General features: G+C 36.8%; 1 protein-coding gene across 1 annotated transcript in view; it reads right to left on the reverse strand.

Annotated features, from left to right (window-relative positions):
- Nucleotides 1-9,894: 9,894 nt before the first annotated feature.
- LOC150089795 (uncharacterized) overlaps nt 9,895-17,377 on the reverse strand; it is a 44,667-nt gene continuing 37,184 nt past the window's right edge. Inside the window, exons 5-6 of the mRNA XM_090368819.1 lie at nt 10,379-10,463; nt 9,895-9,972 (exon numbers count right to left, since the gene is read on the reverse strand). Coding sequence (XP_090224945.1) covers nt 10,380-10,463 — 84 coding nt within the window. The 3' untranslated portion in view covers nt 9,895-9,972; nt 10,379. The remainder of the gene's footprint in view (nt 9,973-10,378; nt 10,464-17,377) is intronic.

A 17,377-nucleotide genomic window follows, 5' to 3' on the forward strand; every position in this document is an offset into this window, starting at 1 on the left:
TGAGTTGATTTGTGGAGAGTATTTCTGATTTAAGTAGGGGCTAATTAATAAGTGATATATAAAGGTATAGAGGATTAACTGTTCAGAAGGGTAATGTTAAATTGAATTGATTAATATTTCCTGTTGACCTGATTGCAGAAAGGGTGTCTAATTGAATAAATGCAATTTTTTTTTACAAATTGAGACACGAACTCTGAAGGTTTTTGTGAGCCAGTTCATTGGCTGGTAGTTGTTGGTTTATTATACAGACTGTTCAGAAGAAGAGTGGGAAGAATCTATGTAAGGTGTATGACACGACCTATTGAAGTCCCTGTAAAGAACATGAAGAGACACCATGACATAATGAATAATAATGTGTATTAGAGTAGAATATCTGATGATGAAACAATTGAGCTTGAACAAGATATTTACACATATAAAGGTTAATGAAATAACAAGTCACCAGCTAAATATAGTTTGAATAACTGCTATTGCTAGTTTTTGTATGATATGTTAATAAACATTGTTTTATTTTATATTCATGTGTGGGAGTCTGTCATTCCGAAACTCAGCCAATCCTGTGGAGAAATACTTAAAATAATTAAGGTCCCCTACGAGTCAGGTAATCTTCTGAGAACAAACAAGTCAGATGCTAAGTGGGAGGATTGGACTACGGGGATATACATATAAAAAAGGGGATATAAGTAATAAAAAATTAAAATATTAATACAAAAGGAAGATATACAAAAAAAATAACCCCATAAGTAATAAACGTTACCCCGCCCCCCACAATTGGCGAGCCAGCCAGGATAATTCTGCACAATGGAAGGCTGAGTTCAGAACGACAGGAAAATATATATACACGTATATATACATGCAATCCAGTTGCTGAAACTGATAGAAAAAATTTAGCTGGCGAGCCAGAAAGCGTAAGTTAGAATTATATATGTATTACTGAGTTGATTATTGTTGAATGAATTTTAGATGGAACAGGTAAATAACGGTGGATTTTAGAGACAAGTATTGATTTAGCATTGAACGGGAAATTATTATTTATGTACAATTGAATTAATTAGTGAGACCGGACAGGGAAACTTCAAGGATAGATAGGTAAAAAAAACTTAATAAGTTTTATAATTATTGGGTGTTGAAATTTTACTAATTGATTATTGATCAAGCAGGTAAATGTTAATGGTAAATTGAATTGGATTATCTAATATAGTTAAAGAATTGTAGAAAGATTAATCGGCAGACATATTGATTAGTTAAAGTTGATAGCTAGAGATTAATAGATATAAAATAAAAAAATGCCAAGAAAGGGTAGGAAACGCGGCGAGGACTGCGAAAATTTTGGGAGAAGCGAAATCGAAGGGTTAGCTAAACATTTAAATAGCATCGAAAGAAAGATGGAGTGGATGATGGAAAGGCTCTCTTTAAGCAATGATGCTAGAGAAAATCAGCAACAAACGGAAGTGAAACAAAGATTGGGTACAGTTTCACGAACATACGAGGGAGGAGACAAGGACGGCGGTCGAAAATGGTGTTATAAGTGCCAGAACTCAGACCATTGGACCCGCTACTGCAAAGTGAAACAGGGTGCTAAAGAAAGCTGGGAAAGAGAAGAGTATTGGGAACGAGACAGGTACCCACACGTAAAAAACCCCAGAAACATGGACAAGCACAGGGAGGAAAGGCATTGCGCAAAACAAGGGGGGTATCGGAATGAACAAGAGCGCATCAACAATGCCGTAGTCAAGAGACATGGATCTTTTAGACATGCCCGCTGCGGGAGGCCATCATTACACTCAAACACCGCCAAAGGAAAAACCATATCTTTAGGTGCGGTAAGTGATAATGGCAGTAGAAACGACCTATTATATGTGAGAGGCAGCTTAGGAGGGGTACCAGGTAAGTTTCTGGTGGACACAGGAGCCTCGAGGTCTATTTTAATGTGGGACTACCTCATTAAATACTGCAAAAGGCCGAGTAAGGGAGATATAAGATGTTGCCGCGATTTTCTTGTGGAGGGGGTAGGTGCTGAAGGAATTCACACCGATTATATTGTCAGAGACAAGGTAAGAATACAGGGATGTGATAACTTGGTGGCCCATTCGTATTTTGTGGCAAACAGAATAAACAGTCGTCGACACGACGCAATACTAGGCACGGACCTTCTAAGGAAATTAAGAGCCAAGATAGATGTGAGAAATGGCCGCATTACCTTCGGCAGTAATACCCAGGCGAGTCCAAAGGTAGACAGGAGGCGAAAGGCAGGCGGCAGAGCCCAGTATGAGCCAGAGAAAGGGGAAACTTCGAAGGAAGCTAGTGGGAAAGAATTAGAAGGGTGTAAGGCAAGCACAGATAATAAAGTTCTGGTTACACAAAACAAATGGGAATTAAATAAGAACACCAAAACAAATAGGAATAATGAGGGAAGGTGCCAAGAGAATGGGAGGGTGTTACACGTAGGAATTTTGGAAACGAGAGAAAGGGTCGGTTTACATTCGGGAGAGAAAACACGTGAAGGGGGAGAGAATGGCTGTGATGAGAAGGATCGCAAATTAAATGGAGCAACAGAAATTAAAGGAATCGAAGGATTAGGAAATTACAGAACTGAAGCTTCCAGTGAGGAGAAGGCACACAAACTGAAGGAAATAAACAGGATGCAGCAAATGTATCTAGGAGCAGTATTCGATGAAAATATGGGATGGGAGTAGTTAATGAAGCTTAATATAAGTTTAAGTAATGTCTGGTATATAAGTGTAATTAGAAAATATAGAAAGGCAATTTGAGGAGATTGGCTGTCGATAAAGTGGATCTGGGATAAGGTCATATCCGTCTGAGGACAGAAAAGAAAAAAAAAATTTATATATGGAATATAAATTTTTTTAGGGGAAGAGGAATGCTATGTAAGGACCCGTCCTTACATTAATTAATAAAAATTGTTAAATATTATGAGAATTTAACTGTAATACGAATAGTGGTTTTCTGATAAAAACAACATGGGTTAAGAAGCTCTGGAATTCAAAAATACCTTCCAGTCACTCCCTGTTTAGTTGTAGTTTGTTTGTATGGAAATTCTTTGACGAGTCAGTAAAAGTAAATAACCGTGACAAATCCCCATTAAGACAGAGGCAGATGCACCATAGTAAGGGCCAAGAGCACTTAAGTTGGCTCTCTTAGAAATTTCACAGTGGAACGCTAGTAGAGGTGGGCGACGTCACCAGGTGTGCGCGCGTGAGGTCACGGGAAGAGCTGTGACGTTTCTCAGTTAACCTGAACTTCCGCCTCTCGTTCTAGATGGTTCTCGTATATTCTAGGCCACGGAAGTTGGGAAGAAGACCCGCCCACGGTAGATGAGAGGAGACAAATGAGAGCACAGGAAAAGGGATGCGCAGATCTCCTATTGGCCAGGAAGAAAGTGGAGGGAATTTTGAGAGGGAGATTAGGAAGAAGTTTTCGTGGCATTCAGGGGGAAGCTTTCGTGGCATTCGGAAGAAGTTTCGGGGCATTCGGAAGAAGTTTTCGTGAGATTCGGAACAAGTTTTCGGAGCGGTCTGGAGGATGATTTGAAGGAGTTGGAGAACGATACAAAGCAGAGCAGCAGTCTAGTTTGGGTGATAGCTGCAGACCTGAGGTAGATGGAAGCAGTGATAGAAATTCTGCATATCCCGACAGCCCGTAGGAATGTTCACCTGTAAGCATGGAAGCCGTAGCAAGGAAGAATCACATCCTGAAAATTATATAGGCAAAGCCAGTCTAACGAGTGGTCGAACCATTGACCTACTAGACAACTCCTCTATCCACGGAAGAAGAAATGCTGACCGGTAAAGAATATACGACCCTGATTGATTCCAGCCACGCAGTATCCGGTAGGGAGACACCATAAATCACCGAGATCCCCAAATGAGCGCCCCCGCATTCCAGTACCTGAATGACCGATATGAAAGGAAGCCGAGCAGAGAGGAAAGTTCCAGGCCAAACATGTAAGTGCTATAGAGTTTACCGAAATAGGTGTACCTAATTTATTAAGGAGAGGACTTTAGGAGAAATAAGTATATATATAGTTAAGGAGGGAGATTTAAGCAATGAATATATGTATAAAGGTGTAATGTATTTAAAACAGACGTAGCCTAAATTTGAAATGAAGCCCCTCATATAAATGCTTGATGGAAGGAGAGGGTTTAATAGATAACTGAGAATTGTTTAAAGTTGGGAAAGGTTTTTATATTATATATGAAGTTAAAGGTTGAAATTTCAATTTATTATGAGTTGATTTGTGGAGAGTATTTCTGATTTAAGTAGGGGCTAATTAATAAGTGATATATAAAGGTATAGAGGATTAACTGTTCAGAAGGGTAATGTTAAATTGAATTGATTAATATTTCCTGTTGACCTGATTGCAGAAAGGGTGTCTAATTGAATAAATGCAATTTTTTTTTACAAATTGAGACACGAACTCTGAAGGTTTTTGTGAGCCAGTTCATTGGCTGGTAGTTGTTGGTTTATTATACAGACTGTTCAGAAGAAGAGTGGGAAGAATCTATGTAAGGTGTATGACACGACCTATTGAAGTCCCTGTAAAGAACATGAAGAGACACCATGACATAATGAATAATAATGTGTATTAGAGTAGAATATCTGATGATGAAACAATTGAGCTTGAACAAGATATTTACACATATAAAGGTTAATGAAATAACAAGTCACCAGCTAAATATAGTTTGAATAACTGCTATTGCTAGTTTTTGTATGATATGTTAATAAACATTGTTTTATTTTATATTCATGTGTGGGAGTCTGTCATTCCGAAACTCAGCCAATCCTGTGGAGAAATACTTAAAATAATTAAGGTCCCCTACGAGTCAGGTAATCTTCTGAGAACAAACAAGTCAGATGCTAAGTGGGAGGATTGGACTACGGGGATATACATATAAAAAAGGGGATATAAGTAATAAAAAATTAAAATATTAATACAAAAGGAAGATATACAAAAAAAATAACCCCATAAGTAATAAACGTTACCCCGCCCCCCACAAGAGAGAGAGAGAGAGAGAGAGAGATAGATTCTTGTTTATATCCCGGCTCGATCAGCCGTTCGATCATTTTCGAATCGCGTAAAGTCACTGAACTTATTATCAATCGGCAAGGCAGTGTTTCAGAATCCACTAGAGGTTTTAAAAAGGAAGATTAATCGGCTTGTAAAAACATGGTTTTGTAGCCTTTTATTTTATTTTTATATATTAATATATTGCATGAAATCACTATTTTGTTTTTCATTCATGTGCATAGGCGGCTTCCATTATATTGAGGTAGCAGATTGACACAAAACACAACCCTGACCAGCTTATGTCATAATGAAAAATTAGAGAGATTTAGGTGGATGAGGGTGTTAAGAGGCTACTTATAGGTGGATGAGGGTGTTAAAAGGCTACTTAATATTTAGTGAACATTGAGAGATCAACAACAAACCATACTATGAAAACAGACGACTTTCATAAAAACATATATATATATATATATATATATATATATATACTATCATTGAATTATATTAATTATTAACATAAGTTATTATAATAAAGTGAATAAATAAATAAATAAATAAACAATTAAGCATTCATTAGAGGCAGCGACATGCAATTCCTCCATATGAAGCTGAAATACATCCAATATTTTAAATTAAATAAAATAAAACATAAGCCAGTAGTATGGCAAAAACTGTAGAGCGAAAATTAACATTAAATTAACTTTTGGTGATAAACTGGAACCTCTCGGGGGGGGGGGGGGGGGTACCGCTAAATTAATATGTAATTGGCATTATCCTAAATTTTGTATAGATTTTGTTAATTGGATTTAAAGTTCGAAATTATACAAGGGTTTCAGGGCTACTATTTATATCCATCCTTTTTTTCTTTATTTGTTCGTTTGTTTATTTGGGTTATTTTTATGTTAATTTTCGCTCTACAGTTTTTGCCATACTACTGGCTTATGTTTCATTTTATTTTATTTAAAATATTGGATATATATACACGATGTAAACAAAGTAGAAAAAAAAACAGGTAATCAAAGTATATATAACAAAGTCTTAATTAGTAAGCATTAAATTATTCCAATGTCTTTTCCATTGAAAAACAGTTACAGAAAACTCTTGCATTGCTTGAAATTTAGCCTGGTTAGCATTAAGATCACTTTCACAGCCTCTAACTAAATCACTTTTAGTTCTTCACTTTTAGCCTTTCTCTACGTTTAACATACAATCTACAATTATATAATAAATGACTCCAAGTCTCAGGTTGACCGCAGGTATATACAGGCGAGCTGACTAGACGAAATTAACGTAGTTTAAAATTTAATGACCCATGGCTAGTTAAAATAAACGATGTTACCATGGAAGGAAAAAACAATTTTTGGTTACTATCATAAGTAAATGTAACTGTTGGAATGAACAATCTAGTGACCTCCCCAGTTACACTAAGATCCCATCTCTGTTTCCACATACCAATCAACTGTGTTAGAACATTTTTCTTAGCTTTAGCTATCTCTATATTGACATCAGATGTAATATTCATGAAAGAAACAACTATGCCTCTTTTTTACGTAAAAACAAAGGACCCGATACACAATGTACAAGTGTACAGGGAAATGCCCGGCCAAAAGCTGCATAGAATTCGTTGAGACTGTTCTGCATAAACTAGAAATAACATAAAGCATTGAGCGCTGAATCGTAAAACGTTCTGTTTAAATTTAACGTTAGTAATTATGAAGTACCATGCTGATGCGCAGTACTCAACTATGGGCAAGAATACTTGTAGTATAAATTTAGAACTCTCCTTTTCAACCCTGAATCTGATCTAGTTAATCGAATTATTGCTGCACTAAATTTTTAACTTTTTCGTGTAAGTAATTTAAATGAGGAGAAAACGATAATCTATCATCAATTCTTATACCTAGATCTTTCACCTCAGATACTAGAAGAATCTGCCTCCCCTTAATTAAAGGTTTTGGCGGTCGCGCATAATTTAGTTTCCCCCTAAGAAACATCATAACAGTTTTAGTTGTAGATATCAAGAGTTTATGCAGCTCAGCCCATAACACTAGACTTTCTAGTACCTGTGCCATTCTTATTTCAAGCACTGACCTGGATTTACCAGTAACACAAAACCAAATCATCTGCATAAGCAATCTTACGCAGATTATCAGCTGATTGTTCTAGCCATAAATTAAGTTCTAATTTCCAAAAAAAAAGTGGGCCCAATACAGACCCCTGAGGAGACCCTCTCGAAAGATTCCTATTAAATTGTAGATGCTTAGTTTAAGTATAATTTTACTACCATACAAATAACTCTGTATCGTTCGTTCTATACAAGAAATCTGGACATTGCATACCCCTCAATGCAGACAGAATACTCTCGTGTCACACCATGTCAAAAGTTCCAGTAAAATCTATAAAGATGGCTAACACATACTTGTCCTCTGCCTGGTTGGTGAAATTCATGAGATCATTAATGGTATCGTCTGTAGAATGCTCTCTCTTGAAACCATACTGAAAAGGCAGGGTCAAACCATTTTTATGCATGACTTGGTTCAGTCTTAAAAATAACAATCTTTCAAAAACGCCCATACCTCCGATATGCCTTCCTACAATTCAGATAAAACAGCGTTTAGTATTAGCTATCCAGAAGTGCTACCTTCAAGGAAAACAGAATCTGTCTAGGTTACTGACACAATTATCTAGTAATATCGCAGCCTCACTGGACTTTACTGAGTGAAGGTTATAGATAACCTATAGATCAATCCTTTAGCATACCGGTCTCAGATTACAAGTTAATTATAAAGAAGCGATGTCTTGAACTGGGGCAACTCATCTGGCAAAGACAAGGAGGTAATTAAGCAACTCTCTATGAATAAAGATCTCAAACCGTGGAAATCAGTTATACGCGAGACCAAACATGAATAAATCGTAATAGCCCGACTACGAATAGGGTTCACAAACCTCACAGATCATCTTGTGCTTACAGGCACCTAACTACAGGAGTCACATATTGAAAAACCCCTCTTACTCTCCAATATGTACTCATTGATTGCACCCAATACAACAGTGAGCCACAAATTATGTTTACCTCATTTTCCGCGACGAATAATTCTTTTAGTGTTGCTGACCTAACAAATACGCCACACGTGGCCAAAATTCTTACTTTTCTCAAAGGGATATATCTCCAGAACCCAGTGTCAACTTGAACAGCATTTATACAAATAAAACTACGCATTTAACATGACTACAGTTAAGCTGATTAAGGCCTTGTTGCTATTGCGCCTTAAAAATCTAAAAATAAATCTTTGTAGACTGCCCAGAAAGCTTCATAGGTTTTCTTTTTTAGTAAACGAACTACTCCCGAAATAAAGGTTATCATCCCAAGAAAGACCAAAATCCTTATGTGATCAAATGTTTTAATTTGTTTGGCATTTTATCAATGAAAAATTTCATCTTTTTTTTTTAATATGAATTTTTGTGATGGATATTTCAAATGACTGCTTTTGGTTTGTTTAATAATAATCCCGAAATCTCTCAATAATTTAAAAATAGGTTGATTTATGAAGCAGTATTTTCATTCATTTCTTCGTCGGTTTTGGAATTATTAGAGGTGACAAGCAACTTCCAAACAAAAAAAAGAATGATAATATTAGGCCACCCTAACGTTTAAATTCATGTGCCGTGTTGTGTCTTATGTTAATTGCGTGTGGTCTACGGTCGATTTGTCTGGACGGAAAAAATAAAAAAACCCTGTTTCTTATAGGAGACCTTCGCCTGAGACCGATTAACTCAGCCACGGAGTGAAAAAAGCCCATTAAAGTTCATTGCGCCTTTTCCACCCGGTGTTGGGAGGACGGTGACGGTCCACAGTGCTACCAGCGCAGATACAAAACTTCAATTTACCAGACATAGTTCTAGGAACGACTGCAAAGAGGTGGTTGAAAACAGCCTGCCATATGATATACCTCTTTTATACCTCTTTATCATCTTTTTACCATTTTATACCTCCTTTTAGTAGTTATAATCTGGTAGTTGCCATCCTATATGATGATTATGATGGCCGACTGTGCTAGCCAGGTGGGTAAAGTGCCTGCCTGCCAACCCAAAGATCGCGAGTTCGAATCCCGCCCCTGGATTGGATTAGAGTAAAAATGCAAAAGCTTTGGGAGACGCATAATGGCCACAGAAGCTGATTCGCCAACAACTAAAAAAAAAAATCCGATATCATGGTATCCTTTCCTTAAGGAAATTTCTGCAGAACAGAAATTAATGAGTCGATTGTCTGGAATTATTTTTTTTTAAATATTTGAAGCAGTGCTTGAATTGATACATTATGTAAAAATTATTTTATGTCAATCATGGTGATGTCTGTTTAAGAACTGCTGTAGGTGGTAAGATGAAACGGAAATAATGTATCAAGGTTTATTATGGTAGATTTTTGTTCCAGTGATGTGTGGTAACGTGGCGGTCTATTGCTCAAGCAGTGGTCGAAAATTGTAGGGACAAATAGGTTTCAAAGATTTTCAACAGAATGCAACTAATGGATAAGGAGGAAAATCAGATGGTCACTTGGATGTTTTGGAACCAGTATAGTAAGTCATCCAATTAAAAGAAACGGTTTACCATTTTGTAGTATACACTAGAAAATATGTAAAATTGAAATTAGGTAATGGATTCTACAATTTCAGCTTTATCATTCTGCTTCTGAATTCAAGAATTTATTAGTGGGAAATTTATTTATTAATTAGTTTATTTATTTATTTATTTATTTATTTATTATTTACAAGATTTATTAGTTAAAAAATTAAAACATTTTCTCCGAACACCAGTAAAATTAACAAAGAAAGCAACAGCAAGGTTAAATTTTGTTTATTTCATATATTGAATTTTTTTTCAGCCTCTTCCAAAAAATCCTTGAAGTATCCCTTAGAGTGCAAAAGCCTTCGTCCCATAAATGACTGAAAAATAATAAAAACATGAATTAAAATTGCATGTCATGAACGGGAAAATGCAGCTTATGTGATACTTCGATTCCATCATGTTGTTTTTCCACAATAGAATTAAGTAAGATTTAAATTAAGCCAAGATGAGGAACTTCTCTTTCTCTCAAAAAAAAACTATATATATATATATATATATATATATATATATATATATATATATACATATATATACATATAATAACAAAAATAAAAAAATAATAATATTCTCACACACTTTCATTGATTATAATCTTAGGCGTAATATCTTTTATTCAAAAAGGGCAAGGTGCCTTCGATCATTCACCGGTGAACAGGAACTGAATTGAGAGTTAATATGAAAATGGGTTTCAGTCAACCATAGCTACTTCAGATGTCTACTTACTTCAGTTAATTCCTGTAGCCTGCGTCTCGTTCAGGGAGGGCTTTTCCTCGAAACACAATATGGGAGTGAAGTCAAGTCCACACTTCTGTGAATATATAGAAATAAATAGGAAATGTAAAATTGAACAGATATTTAATATTGCAATTATTGAATTCTTTGATTTGCATATTAGGATGCAGAAAATACGATAAAAATATATGGTGATTCGTTTTATTCATAACGCTGCTATTTTTTTTCCTTTTTTGGAAATTCCAATTTTTTTTTACCACAAAAATCGCTGCTCTCTATATAAAGGTTTGGAGGGTTCGTGGGAAACAATGATTATTCTGTAGCTGACGTTAAGAAAATGGAGACTGTACGTAGCCATTTCTGTGAAACACCAGATCATCTCCTTCATTTCACCGAATGGTATCCTCTATCAGTAATACCTCCCTCATTAAATATTGTTACCATATGAAAGACTTGGGTGTTTTTTTCTCCAGGAATGGCCTTTCCTATTTATATACAAAGGGCATTTGAAAAGTTCGTTCCTGAATGTGAAATGTTTGTTTGTTTGAGGACTGTTTTAACAAGTTACTTTTCAACAGAGGCACCTTCTAAGTCAATACCCTTTTGCCACCGATGCTGCATTGCGTTCAGTCAGGCTGAGATGCGAAGAACGTTTCCTTTTTAACTTACAGGAATGCATCCAATGCAGCAATAAAATTAATCAGTTATCAGTTTTCACACGAATGTCTCACAAGGACTGCGTGATGTGCCTCTGTAAGTGTATGCCTTTCTGAAGGTAACTAGCTAGCAACACTCCATCTGCATCTCATAAACCGATGCCGTCACCTTGCCAGCAAAAGGAATCAACTTGGCTTTATTTTGAGGAAAAAGTACTGGATTTCCACTTCTTCTTTCTGTCTGGCTGAAAATGATGGATCCATGTCTCATTCGTGGTGACAAACCGTCCAAGGTATTTGCTGGATCCGCTTGAAACTATACTAATTTTCACTTGATAACTCATTTCCCTTTTTGATCCACTGTGAATAATTTTGGGAGCCATCATGATGACACCTGTCTCAAAACGAGAGCCCCTGTTATTATGTGATACATACAGTTATATAGCACCTCCGAGATACCGATAATATTCTGAATTATCACTCATCACCACATCAAGAAAAGTGTGAACAACTTCTGAAGTGATGAAAGTTGCAGGCCATCTAGAGAGTTGGCTATTTTCCAGGATATTCCTCTCTCTTTTAATTTCTACTGTACTTGACAATGGTTCAAAAAGAAAATAATATGATTTTCGATGATTTGAATTTAGAATCCTGTTAATTTCAAATTTCAGAAAGAAGATATCAAGAATATGAAATGAATTATGAAAAACAATTGTAATTTTATTGCACTGGAGGCTACAAAATGAAAATTACCACATATACTGTTTAATTGTGTCTGAAAATGAAGGAACATTGCAATTATTGGATAACGGAACAATCGTTATTTGAGTAATACCTTCGTAAATGAACACTACGAGCATAAAATGATTGAAGTTTTATTTGACTAGACGCTAAACAAGTTTTAAATCGTTCATAAACGAACAGTAAAAGACGTTAGTATTATACATGTTAGCTAAAATTGTATTGACAAAAAAAATTAAGTAGTACGTGGCAGATATTCTTAATATAAATCTAGAAATCGCTCTTATAAAAATATAGCTGATTTTTGAATAGATTTTTTTTTTAATTCTGAATATAAAAAAATTCAGAATTAAAAAAAAAAGATTGTGGTATTCACCTGATAGCAGAACTTTATGACGAGGAAAGAAATTTATTTCAAATTTATATTCCAGAAAAGTTTAGTCAATCCTTATCAGATTTCCACAGAAAATATTCAAATCTTAAGGATAACTTAAAATTAGTCTAATGTATGTTACAAAATAATACTGAACATATAATTGAGTTTAAGTACAGAAATAGTCTTAAAAAATAGCATTTTTTCTGACGTTATTTATCAAAAGTCGCATTAAATTCGATTTATTTCATTACCTTGTACATGTTGAAAATAACTTAGATCACTGATATAGAATTTAAGCAAATTTACCCAATAGTATGAGAAGAAATTCTTCATTCTCGAAAAACGAACGTAATTTCGAAGATATGGCCATTATTCTGGAATATTGTCTATTATTTGCATCTTGACAAATGACTGAACTGTTGGAAAAGTTTTAAACATTTCAGAGTGTCTGGTCACTATGTTTGTAAATAAGAGAGGAAATTCATAATTTCCCAACTTGAGGGGTTTGGGGCGTTCAAGTTGCACCTAGTGATACGAATTTAAGTAAATTTACCCAATAGTATGAGAAGAAATTCTTCATTCTCGAAAAACGAACGTAATTTCGAAGATATGGCGATTATTCTGGAATATTGTCTATTATTTGCATCTTGACAAATGACTGAACTGTTGGAAAAGTTTTAAGCATTTCAGAGTGTCTGGTCACTATGTTTGTAAATAAGAGAGGAAATTCATAATTTCCCAACTTGAGGGGTTTGGGGCGTTCAAGTTGCACCTAGTGATACGAACATTTGGATATAGGGGCAAAGTCTTTTATCAGCTATGGGTGCATGCACACCCATAGCTCGGGTGCTCTGAGGTGATCGCACCTCCCAATGACTAACAGGCCAGATGAACAACACAAGCAACACATAACTTACGGTACCCGACATAATTCACTCTCCTTTGGCCTTCCAGAATCCTGCATCTTCACAATGCCATTAAGTGCAGTTTTGTGCGATACCAATGGCACCACGTAACAATGACACTATGTCCACTTAGAAAGAAACACAGATTCAATGGTTAAAGGAAATCCTATGAGCAGCTCTTTCAGAAAACGTTTGGGCTCAGAAATCAATACTGAAATATTTTTGATTTTTCTTTTCGATACAAAAGGGAGTATGTATAAGTGTACACCTTTATACATACACCATCCCCCATCTCTGCGCAGTATACCTTGTGGTGTGAAACAGAACACTGTTCAGGCCAGAGATTTAAAAGTGTATGGACTTTTTATATGTAATGTTATATATCGTTATTCATCTGGCTATTTAGCCATTGGGCCCCTAATTGAGACCCAATATTGCCCACACTATGCCCTGTGGAGGCAGAATAAGCACCCAGTAGTTAAAGTTTTAATCTGGCAGGGCTTGCCACCTAATTTCCTAAGATTTCTGTGGCTGAGACCTATAAATATATATTCTTGGGGAGACGCCGTAATTGGAAAAGCCAAAATGTTAATGAGTGCAGTTCAGTTTTACGTAGTTCCATTTAGATTTTCGGGGAGTACGAATGACTTATGAGTAGGGTAAGGGGGCAGATTGAAGACTGCGGGAAAGACAGAAATATGGGGACAAGAGAGAATACAAGCACAGGTGATCAGTGGGGCACGTCCAGGCTACACCAGCAAAGAAAGAGGGGGAGGCAACGAGACGGTAGGTCGTCGGTAGAGGAAGAAGGATAGGACCACACAAAGGATTGTGGTTTGGAGCCAATGGCCACTGCATAACTGTGCACGTCATGGTCGTGGTGTCCTGCTGGAAGGTCCATATTAGGGGGACGCCCATGAGAGAGGGTCCCGTCCGGTAGAAGACGCTGTCGAGGGAAGTCAACCCCATGTTGTCATATGTGGGACATTCGTTTTGTCATGTCTCTTTTGTGGTCATCTGACTCGGGTAGTCATTTTAGGTTGTCCTGTGTGGTAGATGACACTGTCATCAGACGTCACACTGGTACAGTCGTACATGGGACAATTGTCCCATCAGGTCTCTTCCAAACTGAAGAGACTAAACCAAACTGAAGAGACCAAACTGGTCTCTTCAGTTTGGTTTAGTCAATCGTGAGATGAGAGTCTCAACCCGTATTTTGGTAAGATGTTACTATTCCACATTTCCAGTCAGGTCTGTGCAGTCATTTAGGGGGCGTTCCTTCCCGCCATATCTTTTTCTGGTTGTTCGAGCCTGGTTGTCAGTTTAGGTTGGTATAGTCAGTAACAATAACAAGGTCAAGTCCGATCTTTAGAAGAGTGTTTTTACTCCTTCAGCTTTCCAGTGGCTCTTAAGGTCCTTGTCCTAGTAGCGGAGGACTATTTGTGGATACTCCTATGGTGGATGCGGGAACGTTCTTCGAGTGAGGAGGTCCTGGGTATATTCTTTTGGGGCTTTGTAGCTGGATGATGTTCTTGATGTTCTTGAAATTAAAAGAGACACCCGGAGTAGATGGAATATATCCGGTTAAATTAAAGGAGGCAGACAAGGAAGTAAATAAACCCTTAGCCATAATTTCGAGAGCTTTCTTGGACTCAGGGAACGTACCCATGGACTGGAGATATGCAAATGTGACCACAATTCACAAAGAAAGATTTAAGGCTGACACAAGTAATTATAGACATGTGAGTTTATCTTCTGTTCCAGGAAAATTAATGGAGGCACTAGTTAAGAAGAACTACAGGATCATGTTCACAAGACTTCAGTTATAGCTCGGACACAGCATGGTTTTGTTAAGGGAAGGTCTTCCCTGACCTATTTAATTGGATACTATGATGTGGTCCCAAAGGAACTGGATGCAGGGATAAATTTGAAATAATATATTTGGATCTAAGAAAGGCTTTGATACTGTTGCACATTGAAGATTGCTGAATAAATTGGAGCAGTGTGGCATTGGAGATAAATTGCTGCTATGGATAAAGGGATGGTTCAGTGGGACCATCCCTTTATACATAGTGAGAGTGGTAATCAATGGACACTGTTCATCATAGACTACAGTTATAAGTGGTGTCCCTCAGGATCCATTGTTGTTTTTTGTATTTATAAATAATATTGATGATAACATATCAAGCTTACTGTCAAAGTTTTCAGACGATACGAAGGTTGGCAGGGCTGTTAAGGACACTAATAAGAGTACGCTGCTGGAACAGGATCTAGAAAAGTTTAGCAGATGGGTTGAGGGGTAGCAAATGAAGTTGACATTGATAAATGTAAAGTACTATATATGGGAAACAGTAACCCCTGAGTAACGTATCAACTCTTTGGTACTACACTGACAGTGGTACAGAATGAAAAGGACTTGGGGGTAATTTTTCAGGCAGATATGAAATTTTCTAAGCAGTGCAGACGGTCTTCAAGTGTAGCTCATGGTGTCTTGTCAATGATATACAGGAATATATCTAGCAGTGATAAGGACGTGATTATCCCCTTGTATAAAATAATGGTCAGGCCACGCCTTTAGTATTATATACAGGTCTGAAGATCTCATTTAAAGAATGATGTAGAGCTGTTGGAACGAATACAAAGAAGGGGAACAAGATTAATGAATGTAAAAAGGCTGCTGTTACTAAGACACGCTTAAGTTTTGTAAATTACAGCGTCTGGGGACTACGTTCCTACGAGGTGATCTCATTAAGTTGTATAAAGTCCTGAATGGTTTGAGCATTCTCAATGCTGATGGGATTCTTCCTCTTGCTCAGGATAATCACCTGAGAGGGCATGAATTCAAATTGAGGAAAGACAGTTGTAGGATAGATGTGCCGAAGTTTGCCTTTAGCCAGTGGGTAGTTGGTTGCTGAAACAGACTTCCATCCCTTGTTGTGGAAGTTGGTAGCTTAAATAAATTTAAGGCTGAGCTGGACATGTATTTGAAAAGAACGGAGGGATGAAATGGAGCGTTGTTTTTTTTTTTTGGCTGTTGCTGCATAAAGGTTCTGGTCTGCTTTGCTACTGATTCTAATGCTAATGTTACTGAGAATAAATACAACACACGCTTGCAACGTTTTCCATACAAAAGTATATGAAATTCATACACAAATAGCATTATCCACTTGAAAAACTACGCCAGTGAAGATACTCCTAATATTACCCGTTTTGATCAAAATAGCAAGATTTATGTGAACTATATACACTAGGTAGAGCTGTCTCCAATATGACCGTCTTCTTCTAGTTTTCCCGACAAAATTTGGCGCCAATTTTAGTTAAAGGAAGAAGGAACAATGGTTGCAATGTTATTTTCCCATAGAATTATAAGCACAAGCATATGAACGATTGAGCAGTGCAGCCATATTGAAACCATTATACATAATTTGACAATAGCCAGAATAAAGATTTCTTTACCACAGGAAAACCTCCTCTCTATTCTACAACACTACCAAAACACTCACCAGTTATTTATGATTCCGTGCATATATTTTTCAATGAAGGGGCTAGACGAAAGGCAATTAAAAATAGCACATACTCGGGTGCACATAATATAAAGGCAATACAAAGCGAAAAAACGCAACTCTCTTCTTATGTAGATGTAAACATGTATTGTACCTTATGTAGGACGTGAACAAAAGTTCAACTCAGCCTTTGTACCCTGTGATGAATACAGAGCTCTGCAAAAGGCCAGAAATGTGTGTAATGTTATGTTTGTGCTGTGTGTCTGTTGTTGTGTTGTTTAGTTGTTTCTGGCCATTTTGTCACCAGGCACAGGATCACCTGCCCAAGTGTCCGTCTACACCACGGGCATGTCGGAACGTGAAGCCGGGCCTGGTTTTACTATCTAGTGCCTTTCCGCACTAAGGACCACGTCCGTCGGAGGAAGTGCAATACCGATGGACAAAATTTTATCCCCAGACTGCCCAACCTGAGGAAAAAAATATATATATATAGAAATTATGGCAAACTCTGCCAATACTCCCAGTATTAGGGATAACCATGTAATCACACAACCAACTAAATCACCCAAATAAGGTAATATGTGCTTAACAATATTATATACAGGAAATACCTATGTTCACCATTCTTAAACAGAATCAATAAATTTCTTATATGATATATTTTAATGAATACAGTCCAATAAAACCGAGTATTTAAGAATTACAGTATAAAGTGCAAAGTGTCTTAACTATCTAATGGCACCAGGGGTTCCCCCATTTCCTCGTTGTGTACTCTGTGGAGGCCAGATATTTAAAAGTGTGTGGGATAT

Source organism: Mastigoproctus giganteus, chromosome 2 (genome assembly GCF_048544385.1).
Source record: "Mastigoproctus giganteus isolate SK-2022 chromosome 2, ASM4854438v1, whole genome shotgun sequence".
NCBI lineage: Eukaryota > Metazoa > Arthropoda > Arachnida > Uropygi > Thelyphonidae > Mastigoproctus > Mastigoproctus giganteus.